This window comes from Xyrauchen texanus, chromosome 9 (genome assembly GCF_025860055.1).
Source record: "Xyrauchen texanus isolate HMW12.3.18 chromosome 9, RBS_HiC_50CHRs, whole genome shotgun sequence".
In the NCBI taxonomy this organism is placed as follows: Eukaryota; Metazoa; Chordata; class Actinopteri; order Cypriniformes; family Catostomidae; genus Xyrauchen; species Xyrauchen texanus.
This window is the reverse complement of record NC_068284.1, coordinates 38,133,070-38,158,536: the sequence shown is the minus strand read 5'-3', so window position 1 is coordinate 38,158,536 and position 25,467 is coordinate 38,133,070. Positions and strand designations below refer to the sequence as shown.

The window sequence follows — 25,467 nt, the reverse complement described above, 5'->3', positions numbered from 1 at the left end:
TCGTGGAAAAGGGTGACGAACCGTTGTAACGCTCGGGTTGCTCACGGGGAGATAGTATCACAACTTTAAACTTAAATTTAATTGATTTACAGATGAAGAATCATAAACATATCAACAATCTACAGAGTGTGTTCGCCAACCGCGTGCGCTCCGCGTGATGAGTGTGAGTTTGGAATATTCGTACCCCAGAAAGCGCGAGACCATGGAAAATTTGGAGAAGCAGCTGATATGCCCCATCTGCCTCGAGATCTTCACCAAACCGGTGGTAATCTTACCGTGTCAGCACAACCTCTGCCGCAAATGTGCCAATGACATCTTTCAGGTAGCGATACGTAAAACGTCAAAGGTTTGAACGGTTTGAAACCAGCCGTTGTATAGTGATGACACAATATTATGGGTGTATGTGTGTGTTTCAGGCCTCAAACCCCTACTTGCCTACGCGGGGAGTCTCTTCAGTGGGCTCTGGCGGCCGGTTCCGCTGCCCATCCTGTAGACATGAAGTGATTCTGGACAGGCATGGCGTGTATGGCCTGCAGAGGAACCTGTTGGTGGAGAACATCATAGATATGTACAAACAGGAAACCAGCAGGTATTATTATACAACTAACTTTTTACAGACTTTCCCCCAAACGTTTTCTTTAAGGCAGCACACACACATACTGAATCAGGGCTAAGTAAATTATTAGAACAAGATGATTCAATTCTATTTCAGCATGTGGTGTGTTTGTGTGTGTGCTGGTCTTTATAAGTAGGCTAATGTGTGAGGAGCTATTTCAGTTAGAGCAGACACACTTTCTGTGTTTAGCATTTTCCCCAACACACACACACATACACATCTGGAAACACATCAACATGGACAACAGACATTAAGCAGGTACACTGTTACTTTCAATTTGTACTTCTCTCTTATTCTCTAACCATTTCAGTGTGCTTTATTGTTATGACAGAAATGGTTGCACTCATTCTTTGTAAAGAATATATATATGTATATGTATCTGGACAACAGTTACAACTTCAAAGAGTTCTCATTAAAAAAAAAACTCCAAGTACAGCAATGGCAGTTTTGCAGATCCTTGGCATTCTAGCTGTCAGTTTGTCCAGATACTCAGGTGACAGACATTTCATCCCACGCTTCCTGTAGCACTTGCCATAGATGTGGCTGTCTTGTCGGGCACTTCTCACGCAATTAAAGTCTAGCTGATCCCACAAAAGCTCAATGGGGTTAAGATCCATAACACTCTTTTCCAATTATCTGTTGTCAAATGTCTGTGTTTCTTTGCCCACAATTATCAACTGACAAGTTTCTAGAGAAATCAGATTCTTGTTTTGCCATCTTTGAACTAATATTGACCTTAAGAAATGCCAGTCTATTGCATACTGTGGCAACTCAAAAACAAACACAAAGACAATGTTAAGCTTCATTAAACAAACCAAATAGCTTTCAGCAGTGTTTGATATAATGGCAAGTGATTTTCTAGTACCAAATTAGCATGATTATTCAAGGATAAGGTGTTTGAGTGATGGCTGCTGGAAATGGGGCCTGTCTAGATTTGATAAAAAATGGCTTTTTTCAAATAGTGATGATGCTGTTTTTTTTCATTAGTAATGTCCTGACTATACTTTGTGATCAGTTGAATGCCACTTTGGTTAAAGTAACAATTTCCTTCCGAAACGGCAAAATCTGTACATTATTCCAAACCTTTGTCCACGCGTGTGTGTGTGTGTGTGTGTGTGTGTATATATATATATACACACACACACACACACGCGTGGACAAAGGTTTGGAATAATGTACAGATTTTGCCGCTTCGAAGGAAATTGTTACTAATATAATATATATAATATAATATAATATATATATAATATACTAATGTAATATATATATATATATATATTACACATACAGCTGAAGTCAGAAGTTTACATAAACCTTAGCCAAATATATGTAAACTCAGTTCTTCACAATTCCTAACATTTAATCATAAAAAACACTCACTGTCTTAGGTCAGTTAGGATTATATATTGCTTCAATATATCCACATAATTTTCATTCTTCGTGATGCCATCTATTTTGTGAAGTGCACAGTCCCTCCTGTAGCAAAGCACCCCTACAACATGATGCTGCCACCCCTGCCTCCCCGCTGGACTGGTAATCTTTCATACTGGGCAATTTCCCGGTGGGCCAACGCACTTTGGGGCCAATCAGGGGTGGACTGGACATCGGGAGAATAGAGCGGGCAAAATGGGCTGCCGTGTTAAACAGAACAGAATGCAAAACGGCACCGTGAAATGCAGAAAAGGACAGCAAACCAACTCAACAGCTCAACAACTTTTGGCTCAACTTTAGGGCCAGTGCTATGTAAAATCCCAGGCCGATTTATCTTCCCAGTCCAGCCCTGGCCACCCCCATGCCTCATGGTTGGGATAGTGTTCTTCGGCTTGCAAGCCTCACCCTTTTTCCTCCAAACATAACAATGGCCATTATGATGAATCAGTTAAATTTTTATTTCATCAGACCCATCCAAAAGATCAAAAAGTAAGATCTTTGTCTCCTTGTGTACATAAGGAGACTACAGTTTGGCTTTTTTGCATCCTTGTGTAAAAAAGCCAAACTGTAGTCTGGCTTTTTTATGGCAGTTTCGGAGCAGTGGCTTCTTCCTTGCTGAGCAGCCTTTCTCAGGTTGTGTCGATAATTACTTCAACCTAAGTGTATGTAAACTTCTGACTTTAACTATATATATATATATATATATATATATATTAGGGTTGTCGATTTAACATGTTAATTTTACAAAAAATAATGCGTTAAAAAATTAGCGCATTTAATCGCAATGCTTTCCTGAGAAATTCCTGAGAAATGCAAGCTTGTAGTACCACCTGTTTACTCCAAAGGGCAGTAAGTGAAATTTCAGCTGTGTGAGCAACACAGTTTATTACTGTGAACAAAACATTAACAACCCTTCAGCGGACACACAACACAAACGTGCTTTACGTTCTTGCGTTCAAAACACTTGAAGGAGCGCAAATGCAAACTAAGGGATCTCAAGATGTGTTTAAAGATTGAGTATTAAACTATATTTAACTTGACACAATGACCTAAACATTTTACTTTTATGACACAAGACACCCGAGACACGACACAAGCATGTCTGACGCAGGTCGTATGGTCTTTACCTCACAAATATTTAATTATCAACAAGGTTAAGGAGGTGTCCTTTAAACTGTTACACCATTTTTACCCAGTCAATCTTTATTTAAGAAACATGCTCTCTGAAATAGATCCTTCTGTAATGCTGTAGATTAAGCTGCCCCTCACCTTTTTTGGGAATGTGTTCATGCTGTAGTATTTTGGAGAAATTTTGTTTGTTTGTATGTAACTAGTTTTTCTTTGCTTTATAAAGACATTTTATTTGGTTTTCACAGTTTTGATAAATCTGTTTATTTTTCTTGCCAAGTTATTTTTATACATAAGTGTAAATTTATGTCTATAAAGCCCCAATTTGCACTTTTTTGTAAAGACTTAAAACATTATTTAAATACTCTTTGTACCTCCAACAACTCCAAAGCATTGAAAACCATTGCACTATGTAATGAATATAATGTCTTGGCATTATTGCAAAATAGTATTGTGTACTATGTACCCCTGGCTTGTTTCTAAAAAAAAAATAAATACAAAATGTCTGACGCAGGTGTAAATTGATGGGACCTTAAACAAGCCCTCATAATAAATCTCCAACTGATTGACAAATTCACTTGTGTAATGGATTGCTGTGAACTGTATGCCAATGATTGACTTATGATCAATAATATGGTAGTAAACAATACATTGTATGCTAAAGCTGCTTTTTGAATGGTCTTATCAATGATAAATCTTCTGCCACAAGAATGTAATGCATTTTAATTATCTGAATATGTTTTTATTTTATATATATATATATATATATATATATATATATATATATAAATATATTGTAATATTTAAAGATAACTATGTATAATTATTTCATCATTATATATTGAATGAATTAATCAGGACACCATGTAATTAATTCGATTAAAAATTTACAGTGACAGTCCTAATAAATATATATATATATAAGAAAAAAAGAGATGTCCTCTCACTTTCAACTGCTTTTATTTTCTGCAAACTTAACATGTGTAAATATTTGTATGAACATAAAAAGATTCAACAACTAAGACATAAACAAGTTTCACAGACATGTGACTAACAGATGGAATAATGTGTCCCAGGGGGGTCAAAAAGTAACAGTCAGTATCTGGTGTGGCCACCAGCTGCTTTAAGTACTGCAGTCCATCTCCTCCTCATGGACTGCACCAGATTTGACAGTTCTTGCTGTGAGATGTTACCCCACTCTTCTACCAAGGTACTTGCAAGTTCCTGGACATTTCTGGGGGGAATGCCCTAGCCCTCACCCTCCGATCCAACAAGTCCCAGATTTGGGCCGAAAGCCTTTGGGGCCGATCGGGGGCGGAATGGCCTTCAGGAGACCAGTGGGTCGGCTGCGAAACGGGCCGAATGGGCCACGATAAGCAAAAATGCGCCGCAGCATTAGGCAGAACGTACCACAAAATGGCGCGATGCAGAATAGGACAGCGAACACAACCCCCCAACACTCAACAGTTGGGCCAGTTGCCATATAAAATCCAGGGCCTATTTCTCTTCCCAGTGCAGCCCTGGCCATGGCAGAACACTGGCATTCCTGTCTTGCAGGAAATCACGCACAGAACGAGCGGTATGGCTGGTGGCATTTTTGGTGGAGGGTCATGTCAGGATGAGCCTGCAGGAAGGGTACCACATGAGATAGGATGATGTCTTCCCTCCAATGCACAGCATTGAGATTGCCTGCAATGACAACCAGCTCAGTCCGATGATGCTGTGACACCAGACCATGACGGACTCTCCACCTCCAAATCGAATTCCACTCCAGAGTACAGGCCTCGTGTAACGCTCATTCCTTTTATGATAAACGACCATCATCCCTTGCAAGACAAAACCTTGATTCGTTGGTGAAGAGCACTTTTTGCCAGTACTGTCTGGTCCAGCAGAGGTGGGGTTTGTGCCCATAGGCAACATTGCCGGTGATGTCTGGGAAGGGCCAGCCTTACAACAGGCCTACAAGCCCTCAGTTCAGCCTCTCTCAGCCCATTGCCGACAGTCTGAGTACTGATGGAGGTGTGTTCCTGGTGTAACTGGCTGTTGTTGTTGCCATCCTGACCTGTCCCACAGGTGTGATATGCAGCTGTACTGATCCTGTGCAGGTGTTGTTACTCATGGTCTGCCACTGCGAGGAGGATTAGCTGTCCTTCCTGTCTCCCTGTAGCGCTGTCTTAGGTGTCTCACAGTACAGACATTGCAGTTTATTGCCCTGACCACATCTGCAGTCCTCATGCCTCCATGCAGCATGCCTAAGGCACGTTCACGCAGATGAGCATGGACCCTGGGCATCTTTTTTTGGTGTTTTTCAGTCAGTAGAAAGGTCTCTTTAGTGTCCTAAGTTTTTTGTAACTGTGACCTTAATTGCCTACCGTCTGTAAGCCATTAGTGTCTTAATGACCATTTCACATGTGCTTGTTCATTAATTGGTTATGGTTCATTGAACAAGCATGGAAAACATTGTTTAAAACCTTTACAATGAAGATCTGTAAAGTTATTTGGATTTTTATAATTTTATCTTTAAAATACTGTGTCCTGAAAAAGGGACATTACTTTTTTGCTGAGTTTATATTATATATTTACATTTACATTTATGCATTTGGCAGACGCTTTTATCCAAAGCGACTTACAGTACACTTATTACAGGGACAATCCCCCCGGAGCAACCTGGATTAAGTGCCTTGCTCAAGGACACAATGGTGGTGGCTGTGGGGATCGAACCAGCAACCTTCTGATTAACAGTTATGTGGTTTAGCCCACTACGCCACCATTTTATAATATTAATAATAATATCTTTATAGCACCTTTTCGCAAATTAGCACAAAGTGCTTCACAATACATTACATCAAAACACTCAAAATAGTAAAACACAAAGTGTGAATATTTTACAGTAGTAAAAGCAAGTCTTTACAAATTAGTTTTTAAATTAGACTTTTAACAGACACAGATTTAGCAGATGCCAGGGCAGGCTGTTCCATAATCGAGGGGCCTTCACTACAGACGCTCTATAACCTTTAGTTTTGCATCTGGATCTTGGAACAGCCAAACAGTTCATGACAAGAATATCTAAGAGGTCTAACTGTTTTGTAAGGTCTTAAAAGTTCAGTCAAATATTCAGGTGAAGTTATAAATAAAATCAACCCTAAAATGAATTGGTAGCCAGTGCAAGAAAGCTTAAACTGGAGTAATATGATTATAAGACCTAGTTTGTGTCAAACGTCTAGCTGCAGCATTTTGGACTGATTGTAAAATCTGTAAAATATCTTTCTCAGTTGTGTCCTCTGAGTCTGTATCTTGTCAAGGTGGGTCTTAGCTTTATGTCTCTTGCCATGTATTATACTTTTTTAGGGTCAGACAGCTCTGCAATTTACTTGGTTTTTGGGTTTAGGTTAAATAATTATTACATTTTTGTTCTTATTTCAAAGGTGACAGTATTTTGCCTGGTATTTACTTTTTTTGGGAAGTCTTCCCTTTTGGCCTGCCCTATTTTAGTGCATGTTTTATAATTGAACATTTCACCTCTAAGAGATGTTTGTGCTTGCAACTGCAGAGAGCGATTAAAGGGCGATTAAAGGGCAATCCAGAATGCCAGAGGGGAGAGAGAGAGAGAGCCTGAACCCGTGTGTGTTTGTGTGCGTGTATGTGCATTTTTGTGTGAGCTGAAAAGTAAATAGTTTGAATTATGCTGAAAAGCATTATAAAAATAAAGAATTATGAGAACTGTTCACCTGGCCCTGGCTTCCTCCTTGAGAGAGAAGAACCTTGTCACAGTGAGCTGTGAATTAGGAATGTCTGTTCCCACAGGGGGAACAATGCCACTCTCAGTAATGATTAAGGTTCAGATTCAGATTTTCTGATGAAGGTTCTGATTTTCCATTGCATTAATGCACACAAGACATTTATCATTTACAATTCTCAACCACTGCATAAAACATGTTGTAAATAGCCAATTTTTCAAAATGGGAGTTGACCTTAATGGAATTCTGTAATCAAAACTTTTCACGATTACTTGATTGCAGCAGCTGTAATTGTAATGTCGATTATGTTTCTGATTAATTGTGCAGCCCTAACTTGTAAATCGTACAAATTATGCATGTGAACAATAAACATGTAGCAATATATTTATTTGCAATATAATATATGGCTATAGGGAGGGATAGGGAAGTTTGGGGCCCGCTGCTGGAGCATCTGCCCCCGCGACCCGACTTCGGATAAGCGGTTGAAGATGGATGGATGGATGGATGGATAATATATGGAATTTCAAAACATATTTTATTGATGGAATAAATAGATTTTTTTAATTTTTAAAAAGCTAAAATGTGACAAATAATGAAAAACGAATCCAAGTGGCTAGAGTCATTTCAATATTTTATACTTTTGCTTATTGATATTATAAAAGCATATTTATGTACTTATATCCACAGTTATGTACCCAACTATAATCAGAATATAATCATATACTTCACATTTGTGAAACCAGCTTATATGACATTATCATTGTATTAAGACTCCATGTACTACATGTCCATCCATCTATTCCTGTGTTTATGTATGTATGCTTACAGACTAAATGCCTCCCATGGTTCAGTGTACATGTTAGGAGACTATTCCATGTTTCTTTCCATATCCTTATAAGGTTGCAGCATTGCTGTATCAACGTTCATGTGAGAAATGGTGGAGCGTTGAGTGCAGCAATGTATATACTTTTGGGCACTTAGTATATGTTAGTTGGCCTTTTGACCTGATGAGAGGATAACCGCTAAACTCTCTGTTTCTACACACCTGTTTCCAGCTTTGAGGCCTCATCTCAATATCTGTACTTTAACTTCTTTCACTTATTTACTTTGTTCATTAGATAAAGAAAAGGCATTGTATTACTATTAGGTTAGTTCCAAGACTGTCCTTTGATATATATCCTTAAGATATATCTACTTAACATTTTATTATCAAATATAAATGTTTTTTGTATTATTACATTCATTCCCATTATTTCATATTTTTATTCACTTTAATTTTAATTCTATAAAATACAATTTGTTATTCCTTCTACAATTCATCTGATTTATTGAAGTCATTTTCCATCTGCTGGATCTCACTGCACCAAAAACCAATGATAAAATTTGTAATATTAATATTTTTGTTATGTACCTACAAGATACTTCCAAAGGTGTCTTGCTAATTGATTAGATAATTGTATGAGTGAACTAATCTATAGAAACAGTCTTTGTAAAGGACTTTTCAAAATGATCAAAAAAGTTTCATATATCTCGGTCTCTGTCTCCCTCTCAGCAGCAGCAAGCCAGAGCCAGATGTGAAGAATGATGATTTGATGTGCGAGGAGCATCAGGATGAGAAGATTAATGTATACTGCGTGACCTGCTCAGTTCCTACTTGTTCCTTATGTAAAGTGTTTGGGAGTCATCAAACCTGTGAAGTTGCTCCACTGAAATCTGTCTTTGAGACACAGAAAGTGAGACTTCACGTTTTTTCTTTCTTTACCGCTCTATGTCGCTGTTATTTTTCCATTGGTTCATGATATCTAACAAAGCTCAGGATGATCGTTTGGTTTATATTTATTTGTGTTTTTATAGATGTCTTTTACATTTTCATAAATGTTTATTATATTTACTGTATGTGATTTTATGTGTAGGCAGAGTTGTCTGACGGTGTTGCTTTGTTGGTTGGAAACAATGACAGAATTCAGGGCATCATCAGTCAGCTGGAGGAGAGCTGTAGAGTCGTGGAGGTGAGTGTGTGTGTAATGTATGTAGCAACAATGATGTTTTTCTTTGTTGTTGACCAATTCTATGTTATAAAACTTTTGTTCCTAGTAATGATATTGTGCATGTGTTTGTGCGAGTGTGTAGGAGAATGGCCGTAGACAAAAGTCTCGTGTATGTGAGTGGTTTGATCACCTGTACGCTCTGGTGGAGGAGCGTAGAGGAGAACTTGCACTGAAGATCACCGCAGAACAACAGGAGAAACTTGATTACATCAATGGCCTACAGCGCAGGTACATATATTTGCAAACACATCACACAAAAGGTGTGTAACAGTAATAATGACTGTCAGACCCATAATCACATGTAAAATATTTAATTAGAACACTGGTGTATCTGTAACAGGTGACAATTGAGCTAATAAAGTTAGATATAAAAAAGATCAATTTGTTGATTTTGTTTTGATGATCAACACATTGGATTGAACTGAACTGAATTAAAATTGTATTTAGTCTTTATTGCCCACAAAGGGAAATTTGTCCTGGACTCCATGATGCTGCACACATACACAGTATATTACCATACCATTATATAAATGTTAGATGTTTTTCTAAACTGCATTTAAAATTGTTGATGTTTATATTTACTGTCCTTACAAAAATATACTTTTTTAATGTTCTTTGCAATAACTTTTCTCCTGATTTGCCATATATTTATGCAAATATGTTTTTCACACTAATCTGAGTTATCACTTTTGCAGGTACAAAGATCACCTGGATAATGCAGCCAAACTAGTGGAGACAGGAATTCAGACTATGGAGGAGTCTGAGATGGCCATCTTTCTGCAGGTCACACACTTGTATGCTTTAAGCCAATAAGTTACTGTAGGGCTGCCTAACATACTGCACATAATATCATATTAAAAAAGAAAGGGTTTCTTCCGCAATAGAGTATGTCGTTTCTAATCCAAATATTTCTCCAACAGAATGCAAAGCCACTCCTACAACAGTGAGTCAGATTCAAAAGATAATTTTACTGATTTAAAGCATATTATTTACTTGTCTTTCTTGGTGTCTTTAATTCTGTCTCTTTCACTGTCTCTGTCAGGATAGCAGAAGGCAGAAATGTGTCTCATTTGGAAAAGGTTGAGCATGGATATGAGAATATGGATCATTTTACAGCAAACTTCCAACATGAAAGAAGAGCAATACTCAGTATAGACTATATCAAGGGTAAATTTAACCTAATCACAACCCTACTCCACCAGTTTCATGGAGTTGTATATCTTTATAAGAGATCTTTTGGGGACCTGGGTAGCTCAGCGAGTAAAGACACTGACTACCACCCCTGGAGTTTGCGAGCTCAAATCCCAGGGCATGCTGAATGACTCCAGCCAGGTCTCCTAAACAACCAAATTGGCCTGGTTGCTAGGTAGGGTATAGTCACATGGGGTAACCTCCTTGTGGTCGCTATAATGTGTTTCGCTCTCGGTGGGGGCGCGTGGGGAGTTGTGCGTGGATGCCGCGGAGGATGAAACCTCCACATGCGTCATGTCTCCGCGGTAACGCTCTCAACAAGCCACGTGATAAGATGCGCAGATTGATGGTCTCAGGTGTGGAGGCAACTGAGATTCATCCTCCACCACCCGGATTGAGGCGAGTCACTACGCCACCACGAGGACTTAGAGCGCATTGGGAATTGGGCATTCCAAATTGGGGAGAAAAAAGGGAGAAAATAATAAAATGAAATAAGAGATTTTCTCTGTGTTGATGTAGATGGTGATGACAGTGATGATGATGAAGAAGAATTAGCAGGTGATACTGTTAGCCCTGACATTCAAGCGTCTTCAGGAGTTATGCCAACCCCTGCCCCGCAGAGACAAACTCCTATGCCAAACTCTCCACTGATGGCAGCGGACTCCCAGATGTCATCAAAACCCAACCAATCAATAAATATCACACCAGCAGAGAACATGCCCTCTGCCACACCTACTCCAGACTCCAGTCACAGCCCTTCCACAGATGTTTCTGCTCTGGTAAAAGTATTTCTTTCTCTCCCTCTATCTCCCCTAGATTTCCATTAAGATGAAATGCCCTTAAAATAAGTATTCCGGGTTCAATACAAGTTAAGCTCAATCGACAGCATTTTTGGCATAATATTGATTTCCACAAAACTTTATTTTGACTTGTCCTTCCTTTTCTGTAAAAAAGCAAATATCTTGGTTACGGTGAAGCACTTACAATGGAAGTGAATGTGGCCAATCCGTAAATGTTAAAATGCGTACTATTTCAAAAGTATAGCCACAACATGTAAACATTATACATGTGTGGAGGTGAGAGCATGACCGAGCACCCATCTGGGGAGAGAGAAAGCGGAAAGGTCATCCACCTGAGATGAATTGTGATTAATTGCCGTTTCTATGTTTGCAGTGAGAGTTGGGGGGAGATAAAAGACAGCCCAGTCCAGAGAGAGTGAGCAATACAGACCAGAGAATACATGTGTGTTACCAGTGTTTATATAGAGCAGGGGTCAGCAACCTTTTTGCCATGGAGTGCCATTTTTTATTTTCCTGGCCAATGGCTGTGCCAAACATGCAAATGCATACGATTTTCACCTTGTGAAAATGTTTCTATTTTGTATTTTTCTAATTTAATAATTTATTTTTCATTACAAATTATATTAAACAGCTGGAGTGAAAATTTTATGCAAAACCCAATGATTATGATATAATCATGATCCTGCTTGTGAATTTTCAGAGCATCTAAAGTGCTTCAATGTAAGAAAACATGTTCTTTAATAATTTAATCTCTAGCACTAAAGCATCATTAAAGCATCACAAGCCGATCAACTATTTAGCCCTTTTCAGTTAATCGCACCTACAAAATCCTAAAACTTTATTTCCAGGTTTAATTAATATTTTTAATAGACTCAGATTTTTCAACCCCATGTAGGTTTATGTTTTCTCTTTTAATTGTTTAATGTAATTTTGAATGTCCATGGTTTAAGGACAGTATACCTGTATGCTGGGTTGGAAATCTCAAGGATTAATAGTGGTGTTTTTCTTATTGCATTATGTGTTGTTCTGAAAGCAAAAAGTAAAGAATGAAACACGAAAAGTAGGCTGTCATACGCACAGTCGGACTAAAACAAAGTGGGCGTGTTTACTTGTGCGATTAACAGAAAGTGCAGCGCTACCTGCTTGTGATGCGCAAATGGCTTGCACGCGCTGCACGAGTCTGTTGGGTATACTGCAGTCTCATCACATTTTAACTTTTTGTTTAGCCTCCCAATCAGGTCATGAAAACACACTGCTTGATCATAAGGAAGGATTACTTCAAAATGTAGATTGGAATGCAGGTACGGAATTTATAAAATAAAATAGTCTGTTCCTCTCTCGCTGTTGCTGGCGTGCCAGCGATTAACCCTCTGCGTGCCAATGCTGGAAAAGCAAAGGCTGCATATGCTAGAAGAAAACTTTTGGTTGACTGTGAAGCGATTTTCTATTATTTTTGTTAATAAAACTCTGACTCACGTGGGCTGTGAATACCCGCTTCCTCCTTTAATCCAAATACGAACCTTTGCTACAACGTGTTAACATGATTTTAGTGTTATAATCATTTAATAAAATTATAAGCTTCGCATTTTTGCCTTTAAACACTCCAAAAATTGGAACCATTCACTTCCATTGGAACTGCCTCACTGTGACCTCGATTTTTGCTTAATTTTTTTAAGAAAAGGACAGACGATTAATTTAATTTAAAATATATATTTTTAGTACTCAAAATTATGCCACAAATGCTGTTGAGTTTACTTGTATTGAATCTGGAATATTCCTTTTAATATTCAAACACATAACAATAGACACGAAAACGTTGACAGTTTTCTACTTTGTTTCTTTTTACAGTTGAAGTCAGAAGTTTACATACACTTAGGTTTAAGTCAGTAATTGTTTTACCACTCCACAGATTTCATATTAGCAAACTATAGTTTTAGCAAGACAAGTAATTTCTCCAACAATTGTTTACAGATAGATCGTTTGAACTTAATTGACTATATCACAATTCCAGTGTGTCAGAAGTTTACATACACTAAGTTAACAGTGCCTTTAAGAATATTCCAGAAAATTATGTCAAGCCTTTAGACAATTAACTTCTGATAGGAGGTGTACTGAATTGGAAGTGTACCTGTGGATGTATTTTAAGGCCTACCTTCAAATTTCCTCTTTGCTTGACATCATCGGAAAATGAAAAGAAATCAGCCAAGACCTCAGAAAAGAAATAAACACCATGGGACCACGCAGCCATTATACTGCCCATGATGGAGGTGCATTCTGTCTCCTAGAGATGAACGTAATTTGGTGAAAAAAGTGCATATCAATCCCAGAATAACAGGAAATTACCTTGTGAAGATGCTGGAGGAAACAGGTAGATGAGTATCTATATCCACAGTAATACAAGTCCTATATTGACATAACCTGAAAGGCTGCTCAGCAAGGAAGAAGCCACTGCTCCAAAACCACCATTGAAAAGCCAGACTACTGTTTGCGAGTGCACATGGGGACAAAGATGTTACTTTTTTGGAGAAATGTCCTCTGGTCTGATGAAACAAAAATGGAACTGTTTGGCCATAATGACCATCGTTATGTTTGGAGGAAAAGGGTGGGGGTGCGTTGCTGCAGTAGGGACTTGTGCACTTCACAAAATAGATGGCATCATGAGGAAGGAAACATGTGGATATATTGAAGCAACATCTCAATATATCAGCCAGGAAGTTAAAGCTCTGTCACAAATGTCTTTCAAATGGACAATGACCCCAAGCATACCTCCAAAGTGGTGGCAAAATGGCTTAAGGACAACAAACTCAAAGTAGTGGAGTGGCCATCACAAAGCCCTGACCTCAATCCTATAGAACATTTGTGGGAAGAACTTAAAAACCTGACTCCGTTACACCAGTTCTGTCTGGAGGAATGAGCCAAAATTCTTGCAACTTACATTTACGCATTTGGCAGACGCTTTTATCCAAAGCGACTTACAGTGCAATTATTACAGGGACAATCCCCCCGGAGCAACCTGGAGTTAAGTGTCTTGCTCAAGGAAACAATGGTGGTGGCCGTGGGGTTAGAACCTGTGACCTTCTGATTAACAGCCCTGTGCTTTAGCCACTACGCCACCACCACTCCACAACTTATTGTGAGAAGCTTGTGGAAGGTTACCCAAAAAGTTTGATCCAAGTTAAACAATTTAAAGGCAATGCTACCAAATACTAACAAAGTGTATGTAAACTTCTGACACACTATGAATGTGATGAAAGTAATAAAAACTGAATTAAATAATTTCACATTCTTATAATAAAGTAACTGCACTAAGACAAGGAAATGTTTCTACAATTAAATGTCAGGAATTGTGAAAAACTGAGTTTAAATGTATTTGGCTAAGTTGTATGTAAACGTCTGACTTCTAACTGTGTATTTGTTTTATAAATTAGAATTAATACTTTTTTGGCAAAACAAAGAAAATAGGAAAACAAGGGAAAATTATAAAAACTACAATTGCCTGCCCAGAATAAGTGAAAGAATGTTTTATATGTAATAAATTATTTCAAGTGCATCTACTTAAAAGCAGGGAAATAGGTATGGTTAAGTAGATTGATTGTTTTATATGTCGAAATTTTTTCACAATTTGTTTAGCCTCATGTGATAAATTCAGTTAAGCTGGGGGCTGTCCACCATTAGAATGACTTTGGGATTGAAACATACATACAGTATTAGAAACTGGCTGGTTATTGGAGGCTCTGTCCCAGAGAGATGCAGAGATAAACCCAGAACCGCAGTGTTACTGAGATTACCGTTTAAGGACATTCTTAAAAAAACGTTACACCACCGACACACACATTTCTGACCACTAATCATATGTCTCTCTTTTCTGCCATGCTGTCTCCATCTTTCTGTCTTTCTCTTGCTCTCTCACACTTTTAGGTACCTGCTATTCCCAGCCAGATGTCTGAGGATGAGCCACGCCACGTTTTCTCTTTTTCCTGGTTAAATACGCCAAAATAACATGTTCCAACATCAGATTAAGATTTAGACTTTAATAATATTTTATGACAATCATAAAGCATTTATTAGCTGGGCAGTGATTGAAAAGGTGAAAATCCAAATTTTTTAATGTAAATGTATTATAACCTTGATGAAGTAGCTGACAGAGATGCAAAATAAAGGATGGTTATGAATACGTGTATAAATCATGTTTTGTTTGTCTTTTTTTTATGACAATACGGCCCAAGATTTTCAGTGTTTGCAATTTAAGGACAAATGGAGAAAAGGTCACTAAACAAACAACATTCACAAGAGTAAACTCGAAACATGTCTTTTTGCAACATCAGAAATGCACATAAAAACACCTTCGACGTAACCCATATGTTTTATTTCCCGAAAAAGTCCATCATCTTGTGACTGTTGCTCACCCACTGGGCCAGTTGTTCAGCTCGTGCCATCTACAGCACCTTGCGCAACAGGTGGAAATTCATATCCAGCTAGATGAGAGGGTCTTCGGACTGGCGTGGCTCTCGCGCTCCTCGAAATTGGGCACGATTTCATTACCTACACCACCGACATTCCCTCCTGACAACCGTTGCATGAGCTGCAGTGACTCGGTGTGTGGCTGTGATCTCCGTTCGTTGTCCAGTCTGATGAAGTACTACTCTCTAAGTGCATCAGTACCGGCAGCTGCGTGTCCGTGTGTCCTGGAGCGGACTCACCAGAGAGGAAGACACCGAGGCCTAGTCCACACTAATAAGTTTTAGTTTGAAAACGCATCTTTTTCTCTCGGTTTTGGCCTTCCGTCCACACTGAGACGGAGTTTTTGTCCACGACAACTGAGCTTTTTGAAAACGCACTCCAAAGTGGATACATTTCAAAACGCTGTTTTTGCGTTGTAGTGCGGACTGTGAAAATGGATGCTTTGGAAAACGATGGTGCATTTTTATTCATTGTAATCCTTCCAACCAAAACAATCAAGATGGCGGCCTGTGTTATAGCGGCACTCTTGTGCCTGATACTCACTTTGATAGCGTTGTTAAAAAAACATAAATGTCACTTTGTACAACCTTCACATTGCAATCCTTCAAAGGCGAAGGGAAGTTTACTCGGAATTGGTGTCCGGCGACGGAACACAAGGGCAATTGCGTTTCAGACCGTACATGCAGCGGGGATTTTCCGCATGCGCAGTGATACGATTTAAGCATTTTCACACGTTTCAGTATGGATGAGCAACTTTTGGAAAACGCTTGAAAACATTAGTGTGGACGGAGAGCGTTTTGACACAAGCAGCATTTGAGCAATTTAATATAAAATGTCCATCAAATTAAATTGAGCAATCTATAAAAAAATACAAAAATTATTATATGAAGATTACTTTTATTTGGTTACACAATTCAATTGGATGGAAATTTGTTATGAAATCGAAACAAGTTTTTGTATTCAAACACCTACCACAAACTGACTTAAATTTAATATTTTTTGTGCTGTAAACTAAAATTCTAATAGCATGTTTTTGTAAAAGCTCTTTGTAAAACAAGTCAACTCAATCACAACACAGGCTTTAGGTAATGGCCAACTGCAACGTATAAAAGTCTATTTTAAACCATTTCTGTAGGCCAAAACAATGGTTTGATATTTCTATTCATTAATTTTGTGTTTCATATTGTTCAATTAGCCTAATCTGTTGCTCCCTCCAATGATAGACATGAAACCATGGTTAAAAGACTGGGTTTAATCCATCCAAAACAACTCGTAGGCTGCCTGTCTCTTATGAGGGGCTAAATCTTCCTTTGTTTTTCTCCTCCTTTTCTCTCTTTTAGGTTTGTCTGCTTACGTGTTTATTACTTTGTGTAGCTGCCGCTGATTTCCTTTCTGTCGTTTTTTTGGCCCTTCGCTCAACAGGTGTTTTCTTAGTTAGTTCTGGAACACTAGCGTCGTGGTGAATAGTTTCGCCTCCAAACTACTATTACTATAGGTACCAACAAATTGCAGGATAAACAGCTATAATTTCAACTACCGATGGGTGGTAGTTACATAATCATGACATTTTAAAATTAAATTAATTTACAAACTTTAGCTGAAAAAATACTAGTCTACGCCTGGCAGGTTCCTATTGAGACAACTTGCATACTGTATATAATCTGACAACATGCTCAACTGTTGGTCCATGTATTAACTTTTTGCAAGATGCTAAATAGCTTTTTGTAGACAAAACATGCATGTGCCTGTACAGAAACAGACAATAAAAATTAAACCAACCCTGAGAAAAATTCACTCACATCTATAAAGCATGACAACTGGCCCTGGTTTCCCCTACTTATAGCCATCCCAGTGAAAAGAATAATAATACTTTTATAAATATTTATTCTGTGCGATTAAAAGACAATTTAACCTTGTTTAAATGTCGTTTTTACATTTCGAGCTGATTCGGGATCACTGTCTGAAATGTACAGGTTAAGTGAAATATAATACATAAAACAGTCATTAATCGCTATGTAGTTTGTGTTCAGTTCTCGCTCACCTGCTGGTGTCAGATTCCTCGAATCCTCCTGAAGTTTTCTACGTTCGTCAGAGCCCGGTCTGCACCGAAGTCTGTCGGTGGAGCGCGAGCATCAGTGAGGTTTGTTTATTTTATGCGCATGCGTGCGAAGAGCACCTTAATTCTGAGAAGGCAGAGAAACCTGAATGAGTCACAGAATAGTTGGCTCTCTGCTGTCCAAGGGTCTCTAAAATGAAAACTACTCTCGAACTCCACAGGGCGTGATTAATTTAACTTTTTAGATTAAATCTAGAACCAGTCTCCGAGGAATTTACTGGGTCTGTTTTGTTAGAATTGAGTAGAAGGAAATTTCTGGCCGTCCAATCTTTTATTTCATTGATAAATCTCCCAGGGGAAGCATATACAAGGAGAAAAGCAGAGGCCCTAAAACTGATCCCTGTGGCACTCCATACTTTACTTTTGTTTGGTTTGACAATTCCTCATTAATATAGACAAAGTGGTAGCGGTCTGCTAAATAGGACCTAAACCATGCTAATGCAACTCCACAAATGCCTACATAATTCTCTAGCCTATTCAAGAGAAAGTCGTGAGCTGTCATCTCGAATGCAGCACCAAGATCAAAAGCACTAGAAGAGAAATGCAGCCGCGATCAGATGACAAGAGCAAGTCATTTTTAACCATGATAAGTGCAGTCTCTGTACTGTGATGAGGCCTGTATCCTAACTGAAATTTCTTTTAAGCTGCGTTCACACTGCTAGCTACTTTGTCACTTCATGTCGCCAGTGGCGTGTATGTAGAGTCTAAACAGCACTGTTTCTTTACAATTAATATTATTATTAAAATATTAGGATAACATGAGCTCTACCATTTTCTCTCGTGTTGGCTGTCACTTCCGAAAGTCGCACTTCATTTGCATAAAGTTAAACATTTCTCAACTTTGTCACGTCGCTGGACAACCCCACATCCGGAAGTCATCAGCTCTCATTGAAAATGAATGAGATGAGGACATTTTTGTCGCTGCGTGTCGCTGGCAGTGTGAATGCAGTTTTATGCTTCGTTCTGTTTGTCCATATGTACAGAGAGAAGTGGAGTGTCATAGTTTAAGATGAGATTAGTGTTAAGTTCAGGATTATGGTTAGAGGGAAGATTTTGGGGTCAGAGGTGGGGTTAAGTAGGGTTTAGTGTTGAGTTATGAGCAGGATTAATATGTCAGAACTTTTAATGTGTGTGGGTTTTCAGCTATAGCGAATCGAGCCCTAAAGCCCACTTTAGTTATGGTGGATCCCCTGCACACTCTTCACAAACAGCAGTTTTGATGTGCTCTGGTCTGATTTATATGCTTTTTATAAGCCAGTCTGACATTTTCTTACCTAGACATTTCAAAAGTAAAGGTGGTTATTTTTGTGCTTTCTGTGCTTTGACATTTTAAAAAATCTTTTTTGAATGAAGGGAAATTGTCCTTTTTTATGTACCTGTAGAAAATGTTTGCAAAATAGATGGTCATGCCAAATGGAATGAAAAGCTTATTTGAGAAAAAGTTGATTTATGATCAACAATGCCAGTCAACTTGAAGTTTTTCAGCAGTCCAGATAAAATTCAGTGGGGAATGCCAACCTAGCATGTTCAAGGAATAAGTCTAATAAATAAATGAATATTTTTCACTTAAGTAATCTCAGTGCACGCTTGTTTTGAGCAGATCCATGGTGCATACAGACACCACTGGTTGTTCGCATGCAACTGCAAATGCGCATGTTGATATAACTTGAATTAAATAGTTTTTAATGCATTTACATACAAGACATTAAAGTCTTGTATGTAAATATGCCTGTGCTATATTATACCATGAACAGTGTTTACACATTTTTAAATGCAGCCTACATGAAATCAATCGCGAGAATCAAATTATCACTTACCTGAATGTTACATTTTTGACAATGTTGCCTTATAAGAACACATTTCTTAACTCTTGCTGTGATTGTCATCTGTAGTTTTCATGTGTCTCTCTTTCAGCCTCATAGACTCTCTGTAGTTTTAACAACACTTGCTGTTTTTGCCTTTTACTGGCAGCATGTGGCCAGAGCATCACCTGGAGGCAGCACAGATACTAGGTAATGCAAACATGTGCCTAAATTGTGAAAACATGTCAAACATTAACACTGGATATGCCTGTTTGTCTTAAGCAGTGATAAATCTATAACTCTGTCTGAAATTGCTTTTTTACCAGACATTATAGGTGGGAAAACTAATGTTTTGATTTGCACTAATTTGGTGTGCAGTGATTATGATTTACTGCATTTTGTTGGTAATTTTTTGAGAATGTTACGTGTTTTGATTGGTCATGGATGGAGGTTTATATTACAGACTGTAATATAAACCTTATTAAAAATAATAATACAGAACTCGTTTCATACTTTGATTGTAAATAAATGATTTATAACAATGAAGAACTACAATGCAACCACTATATTTATGAATATGTTTTAAAAAATAGCAGAAAGGTAGAAAAGGCAATTTCTCCAGCAACTTAAGTAAACGTGAATAAAAATAGAAAACATGCAGTGATAGATTTGAAAAAGGTCTAAATAAAGCAAACTAAAAGCATGAAATAAAATTTGTATGTATGGCTCATGAGCCAAATAACCAAACACTTAACCAGATAATAGTACATAACCTTGAGATTGTTTGTGTGACAGGAGCATGTAACTAAACTGTCCCTGAGAGCTCACACTGAGGAGGATCTGACTGATCTGTTTGCTGATTCATGAAGCTCTTTTGAGCACACTGATAAAGGTTAACTGAAAAAACACTGACGGGCTTCTCAGAAGCACAGCCTCTGATTAGCTGCGCTGGTTTTATTATGTAATCAAGAGACACTGATCTGAACGCTCTGAACCCACTTCAGTTAATCCTTTTTACTGTGCTGTCATTGATTGGCCTGAGAAAAACTTTCTAATTTTAAATTCAAATACTATAATTCACACTCGTGTAGAGTTGTTCTATACACATCTAAATATTGCACATACTCTTGTGTTATGTGCAAGTTATGTGAATGCAACAAATGATATGCTGTAAACACATTTAAACAATCAGAATTGTAATCACATTTAATCCACACCGTATCCACACGTATACAAAGCAGACATTCATTGTAAATCCACAGACTGATTGTGTTAATCAGAATGATCTAGGCAGATTGGATTTAAATAAATCTAAATTAAGAATCTGGATTAGATTTAATCTGGTGAATAACATTAAGTCAGTTTCTCTTCCTGTGTTGTTGAAACTCTTGTCATTGTATTTGATTCCGTTTGCTCTGTCGCTTGTTTGCATACACAGTTCTGAAAGTCTTACAAACATGGCAAATATGCCTCATTTCTCATGTTCTGATAAAAGTGGGTCCAAACTCTATTACATACATTACTGCTACTCTACACAAGGGCTTTGAATGGAAAGGAGTTCACATATTATTGTTTGAAAGATTTTGTGTGGATCAGTTGGTTGTCTTTAAAAGGGATTATACTGTATATGGTCTTGTTTTCATTGGGATGTGTTATGCAGAAGGCCATTTCACTTATTCGTCTGCCATTCGTTGAAGTTATGCCAACTTCATTAAACATGCATAAACTTAAGAATTTCTTAATTCTTAAAGGGCTGGGGTGACGTGTCATAGGTTGAGGGGTGAAGTGTTTTATGTGTGATAGGTTTAAGTGAATTGTGTAGAAAGTAAAGCACTTTTGAAAGCTTGTGATTGGTTAATCAGAGCTGTAACATGCAGCAGGTAAACTGAAGTGCAACAGATTTAAATAGCCTTAAGAGTGCTGACGTTTCCCAGAAAAGCACCTAATCAAAGCTCTGTGTGTGCGTGTGTGAGCGTGTATTTAAAGAGGAGTGGAGGCATAGCAATAGCAGTGATTCTGAATGAACAGATAGTGTGTCTGCTCTTCTTTCCCTGCACATTTATATAGAGTTTGTGTAGGATCATACTTCAGTATGGAGCAAATCTACACTCAGAGTCATGAAGAGTTTGAAGTGTTCACTACTGTGATGTCCCCTCAAGGTGAGTGTTTCATTCTCTCCCACTGCTGTGTATTTTCCACATTTCCATGAAGCAAAATGACACTGACTGATGATGTCAAAGTGTGTTTTTATCTAATTGATTGTTTAAAAATTGTTTTCAGTTTGTCGTCGGAGAATGATATTGAAGCACCAAGGAGAAATGGTAACACACATAATGTATACTGTATAAATGTTTCAGTCAGATTTATTCTGCTGTAGAGCTGATAGTGGAGACATTCTTGTCTCCAAAGTGTGTGTGTGTGTGTGTGTGTGTGTGTGTGTGTGTGTGTGTGTGTGTATGTGTACTTAAGTCTGGGGACAAATCTTTCCCCAGAAGTTAGCTAAATATGACAAAGTCGTTCTTTGGGGACATTTGGGGATTTTATGAATTTGAAAAAATATAATATATTAAAAATAATTTTTATTCTAAAATGTTTGGGTAGGGTATGGGTTAGTCCTCAGTCTTTATAATTGTTTTTAAACAAACATATTATAGAGGTCTATGGTATGATCTCATTTAGATAGCTGAGTGTGTAAATGTGTGTTGTATTTGAGGTGGTCGTGGCAGCAGGCTACAGTGCAGAGTGTGATGATGAGGTGTGTGTATGTCCCGGTGAAGTCGTGCTACTGCTGTATCAGGAAAATCCTGACTGGTGTTATGTCCGACTACAGAACGGAAAAGAGGGATACCTCCCCACTGCCTGCTTCACACAGGTATTCACACACACACACACACACACACACGCACACACATACTCAGCATGGCTCAGCTCTGCACACAAAACATACATTCAGGATTTACATGGTCATTAAAAACCTAGAAATTTCAGGGAAATTTTACATTGTTTTCCAGGCCTCAAAGTCATGGATATATCAGTAACACTTTACAATAAGATTGTATTGTAAACATAACAATGAACAATACTTTTTCAGCATTGGGTGTAATTGGATTACAAAGTAATTCGCTTCTGTAATGTAATTACTTTTAGGTACAAAATGTAATGTAATGAACTACATTTTAAATTATTGTAATCAGATTAGTTATTGACTTTCAATGAAATTAATACATTTTTGGGCTACAAATATTTCAATTTTTATTTGTGTACTACAATTCAAATGTGAATTCATATGTATGTCTGTACATTCTGTGACAGCTGAAGGGTGTGCGACAATAAACATGGAGAAAATAGACATTTTGAGTGGAAAAGCTTGTGTTTTAGAAATTTACTTAAAATTAAAGTACACTGACTACTTCCTCAATTAAGTAATCAGTAAAGGAATCTGATTACAATTTTAGAGAAACAGTTGGTAATTACTTTAAGTAACTTACCCAATACTTATTATTCTTTGTTAATGTTAATTTCCACATACTATACAATTTATTTAAATAAAAGTTGCACATGTTAATATTAGTTAATGCATTATGATCTAACATGAATGAACCATGAACAAATATATATTTTTATTTTTATTTTAAATGAACATGAACCAAGATTAATAAATGCTGTAAAAATATATTGTTCATTGCTAGCTCATGATGCATATTAGATTTACTAATGTTTACATATTGAACCTTATAGTAAAGTGTTCCCTACATTTTTATAATGAATATAGGCTACATTTATCTAAATTGGGGTAAACCTTGCTCGCATACCCACAGTGGCATTTGATTTGTGAGTACATTTTTCTTTTTTTAAAGTAAGTCAAACAGGTTGACAAATTGGTCTGAATGATGATTCATTAGCAAATAAAATCTGAATTTTAATTATTATTATTTTTAAATCCTTATCCAGTAATCAAAAATGACTGAAAAGGTCTTGGAAATGCATTGGACAAACATTGTGGGAACCCTGTACATATAACTTTTCAGGGATATTCAAGATTCTCAACCCACTATAACCACAGCGTAAGATCAACAGCTTTAGTAATGCACAAATTATGATTTCAACGTGTCTGTTTGCGTGTGTTTGTGCAGGAGTCATTGAAGCCTATAGAGACTCATCTGCAACAGAGCTCCATGCAGAAATCATCTGATGATCGGTCTGGCTGTGCACGGTGAGAGTTTATGATCTTTAGTTCTCATTTTAACAGTTGTAACTAGGTGCCCCGAACATGGACTGACAGATTGCTCAGTTTGTAATGTTGCATACTGTCCCTAAATTGCACAGCCAATCACAAAGCTCTCTTAAATATCTACCATGGCAGACGCCTGTAGATATCTACAGATAAGCATAACAATTTCGCTACAGGTTTTCTAAAGCTACACTGTTCTCTTTAAATTCTGCTTTTGCCTTGCGGCGTGATCATTCAATGGATTGTTTGTGCTTGTATCTGTAGAGGGCACTCTCTGAAACTGCCACGGCGAGCATCTCTGGCAGGTGTGCCAGGTTCACCTCGACTGCTTAAGCGACTGCTGTCTCGTCCCCGTCGACGCAGTGATGGACAGGCCGTGCGTTTAATCGGCTCCATCAATCCTGCATACCATCCAGACTGATTTGACCCCAAGCTCTGGCCATCTACCAGGCCCAAACCCCATCTCTAGAGCTGTAAGCCACATAAAACTAGGACAGTGTGATGGCAGAGTTTAATCTGTACACAGCTCCATCTGCAGATGCCAAGGGCAAACAGCAGCACAGAGTGTCCTGCTCAAGGATTAGGGCCTCAGTTACTCGCCAGTTCAACTGCAAATGGTGCACAGATTCTGATATGTAAATATTGTAAATAATTTTCATTAAAAGATTTGACATTTGGCTGTTGTAACACTAATTTCAATTATTACTGCTATAATCAGTATGCAATTTTTTTTTAATTTAATTTTTTTATGGGGGGTGTAAAAAAAAAGAGGCTTGAAATCCACCAAAGAAAGTCAAAATAAAAAGGCTGGAGTATCTTTCAACTCATCCTTCAGGAAAATTTCAAAACATGATTTCAATGAGTAATATCACAGACATTGTCTGAGGTGGTCAGAATATGAAGTATCTAAAAAGGTTTTGTTATCTAAATGAAATGATATGCCATTTGCTGCAAAGGAATATTCTGGGTTCAACGCAAATTTGTAGCATTTTGACTCTTCCCGTATTTATTTAAAAACACGGTTACAAAAAGGCATTTACACTGGAAGTGAATGGGGGCCAGACCATAAATATTTAATTACACACTTTTATACACAGTTTCAAAAGGGTTGACACACGACATGAACATTGTGTTAACATGACTATAGTGTGATAAAATCACGAGTTTACTCGTGTTGCGTTGTCATGGCAACACAGTTGTAATATTGGAATAACTAAAAATATTAAACTAAACTCATGTTAAAGGAATATTCAGGGTTTTATACAAGTTAAGCTCAATCGACAGCATTTATGTCATAATATTTATTACCACCAAAAATTATTTTGACTTTCTTGGAAAAAGCTAAATCTGCTTTCCACTGAGGCACTTACAATGGAAGTGAATGGGGCTAATACGTTAAAATTCTCACAGAGTCAAAAGTATAGCCAAAAAACCTAATATGTGTGTTAACATGATTTTAGTGTGATAAAATCACTTACTAACCTTTTCTATGTAAAATTATAGCCAATTTTACAACTTCTTTGCCATGACGATGCAATGTCAACAAACTCTAAAGCGATTATAAAACAATGTTTTAAACAATGTTAAAGCTCAAATAATTCACAAGTTTTAACAGAAGATTGAATGCAAGTTCTTTTATAAAATTACAAATAAACATTTCTGTTTAAACCCTATTAAAATTGGCCCCATACACTTCCATTGTAAGTGCCTCACTGTGACACAGATTTTCGTTTTTATCAAAGAAAAGTTGGAACGAGTCTAAATACATTTTTGAGGTAATCAACATTATGCCACAAATGCTGTTGATTGAGCTTAACTTGTATTGAACCCGGAATATTGTTTTAACATGTGTAATGTTTACATCTTGTGGTTATACTTTTGAAAACATGTGTATTTTAATGTTTAT

At 37.6% G+C, this 25,467-nt stretch overlaps 2 protein-coding genes across 3 annotated transcripts; both read left to right on the top strand.

Moving 5' to 3' along the window:
* The first annotated feature begins 1 nt into the window (after position 1).
* LOC127649287 (E3 ubiquitin-protein ligase TRIM63-like) lies at positions 2-15,147 on the top strand. 2 transcript variants are annotated; one of them, XM_052134332.1, is made up of 10 exons: positions 2-322; positions 417-589; positions 8,468-8,645; positions 8,826-8,921; positions 9,043-9,188; positions 9,656-9,743; positions 9,881-9,903; positions 10,003-10,127; positions 10,671-10,930; positions 14,870-15,147. In XM_052134332.1, exons 1-10 carry the CDS (start codon positions 158-160, stop codon positions 14,948-14,950), a joined length of 1,335 nt encoding a protein of 444 aa, XP_051990292.1. In that variant the 5' UTR covers positions 2-157; the 3' UTR covers positions 14,951-15,147. The 2 variants fall into 2 exon arrangements, with proteins under 2 accessions (XP_051990292.1, XP_051990291.1); XM_052134331.1 differs by having other exon boundaries at positions 8,465-8,645; positions 14,870-15,146.
* Positions 15,148-17,484: 2,337 nt separating this feature from the next.
* si:dkey-97a13.12 (uncharacterized) lies at positions 17,485-25,398 on the top strand. The gene is made up of 7 exons (XM_052134908.1): positions 17,485-17,552; positions 19,443-19,540; positions 21,398-21,489; positions 21,611-21,651; positions 22,044-22,202; positions 23,464-23,543; positions 23,826-25,398. Exons 3-7 carry the CDS (start codon positions 21,423-21,425, stop codon positions 23,980-23,982), a joined length of 504 nt encoding a protein of 167 aa, XP_051990868.1. The 5' UTR covers positions 17,485-17,552; positions 19,443-19,540; positions 21,398-21,422; the 3' UTR covers positions 23,983-25,398.
* The last annotated feature ends 69 nt before the right edge of the window (positions 25,399-25,467 follow it).

Excerpts from the sequence above, each read along its gene's own strand:
- LOC127649287 (XM_052134331.1), top strand. The coding sequence starts at position 158 with ATGAGTGTGAGTTTGGAATATTCGTACCCCAGAAAGCGCGAGACCATG. Across the intron at positions 323-416 it reads GTGCCAATGACATCTTTCAG|GCCTCAAACCCCTACTTGCC; the intron begins GTAGCGATACGT and ends TGTGTGTTTCAG. Across the intron at positions 590-8,464 it reads TACAAACAGGAAACCAGCAG|CAGCAGCAAGCCAGAGCCAG; the intron begins GTATTATTATAC and ends TCTCCCTCTCAG.
- si:dkey-97a13.12 (XM_052134908.1), top strand. The coding sequence starts at position 21,423 with ATGGAGCAAATCTACACTCAGAGTCATGAAGAGTTTGAAGTGTTCACT. Across the intron at positions 21,490-21,610 it reads TACTGTGATGTCCCCTCAAG|TTTGTCGTCGGAGAATGATA; the intron begins GTGAGTGTTTCA and ends AATTGTTTTCAG. Across the intron at positions 23,544-23,825 it reads GATCGGTCTGGCTGTGCACG|AGGGCACTCTCTGAAACTGC; the intron begins GTGAGAGTTTAT and ends TTGTATCTGTAG.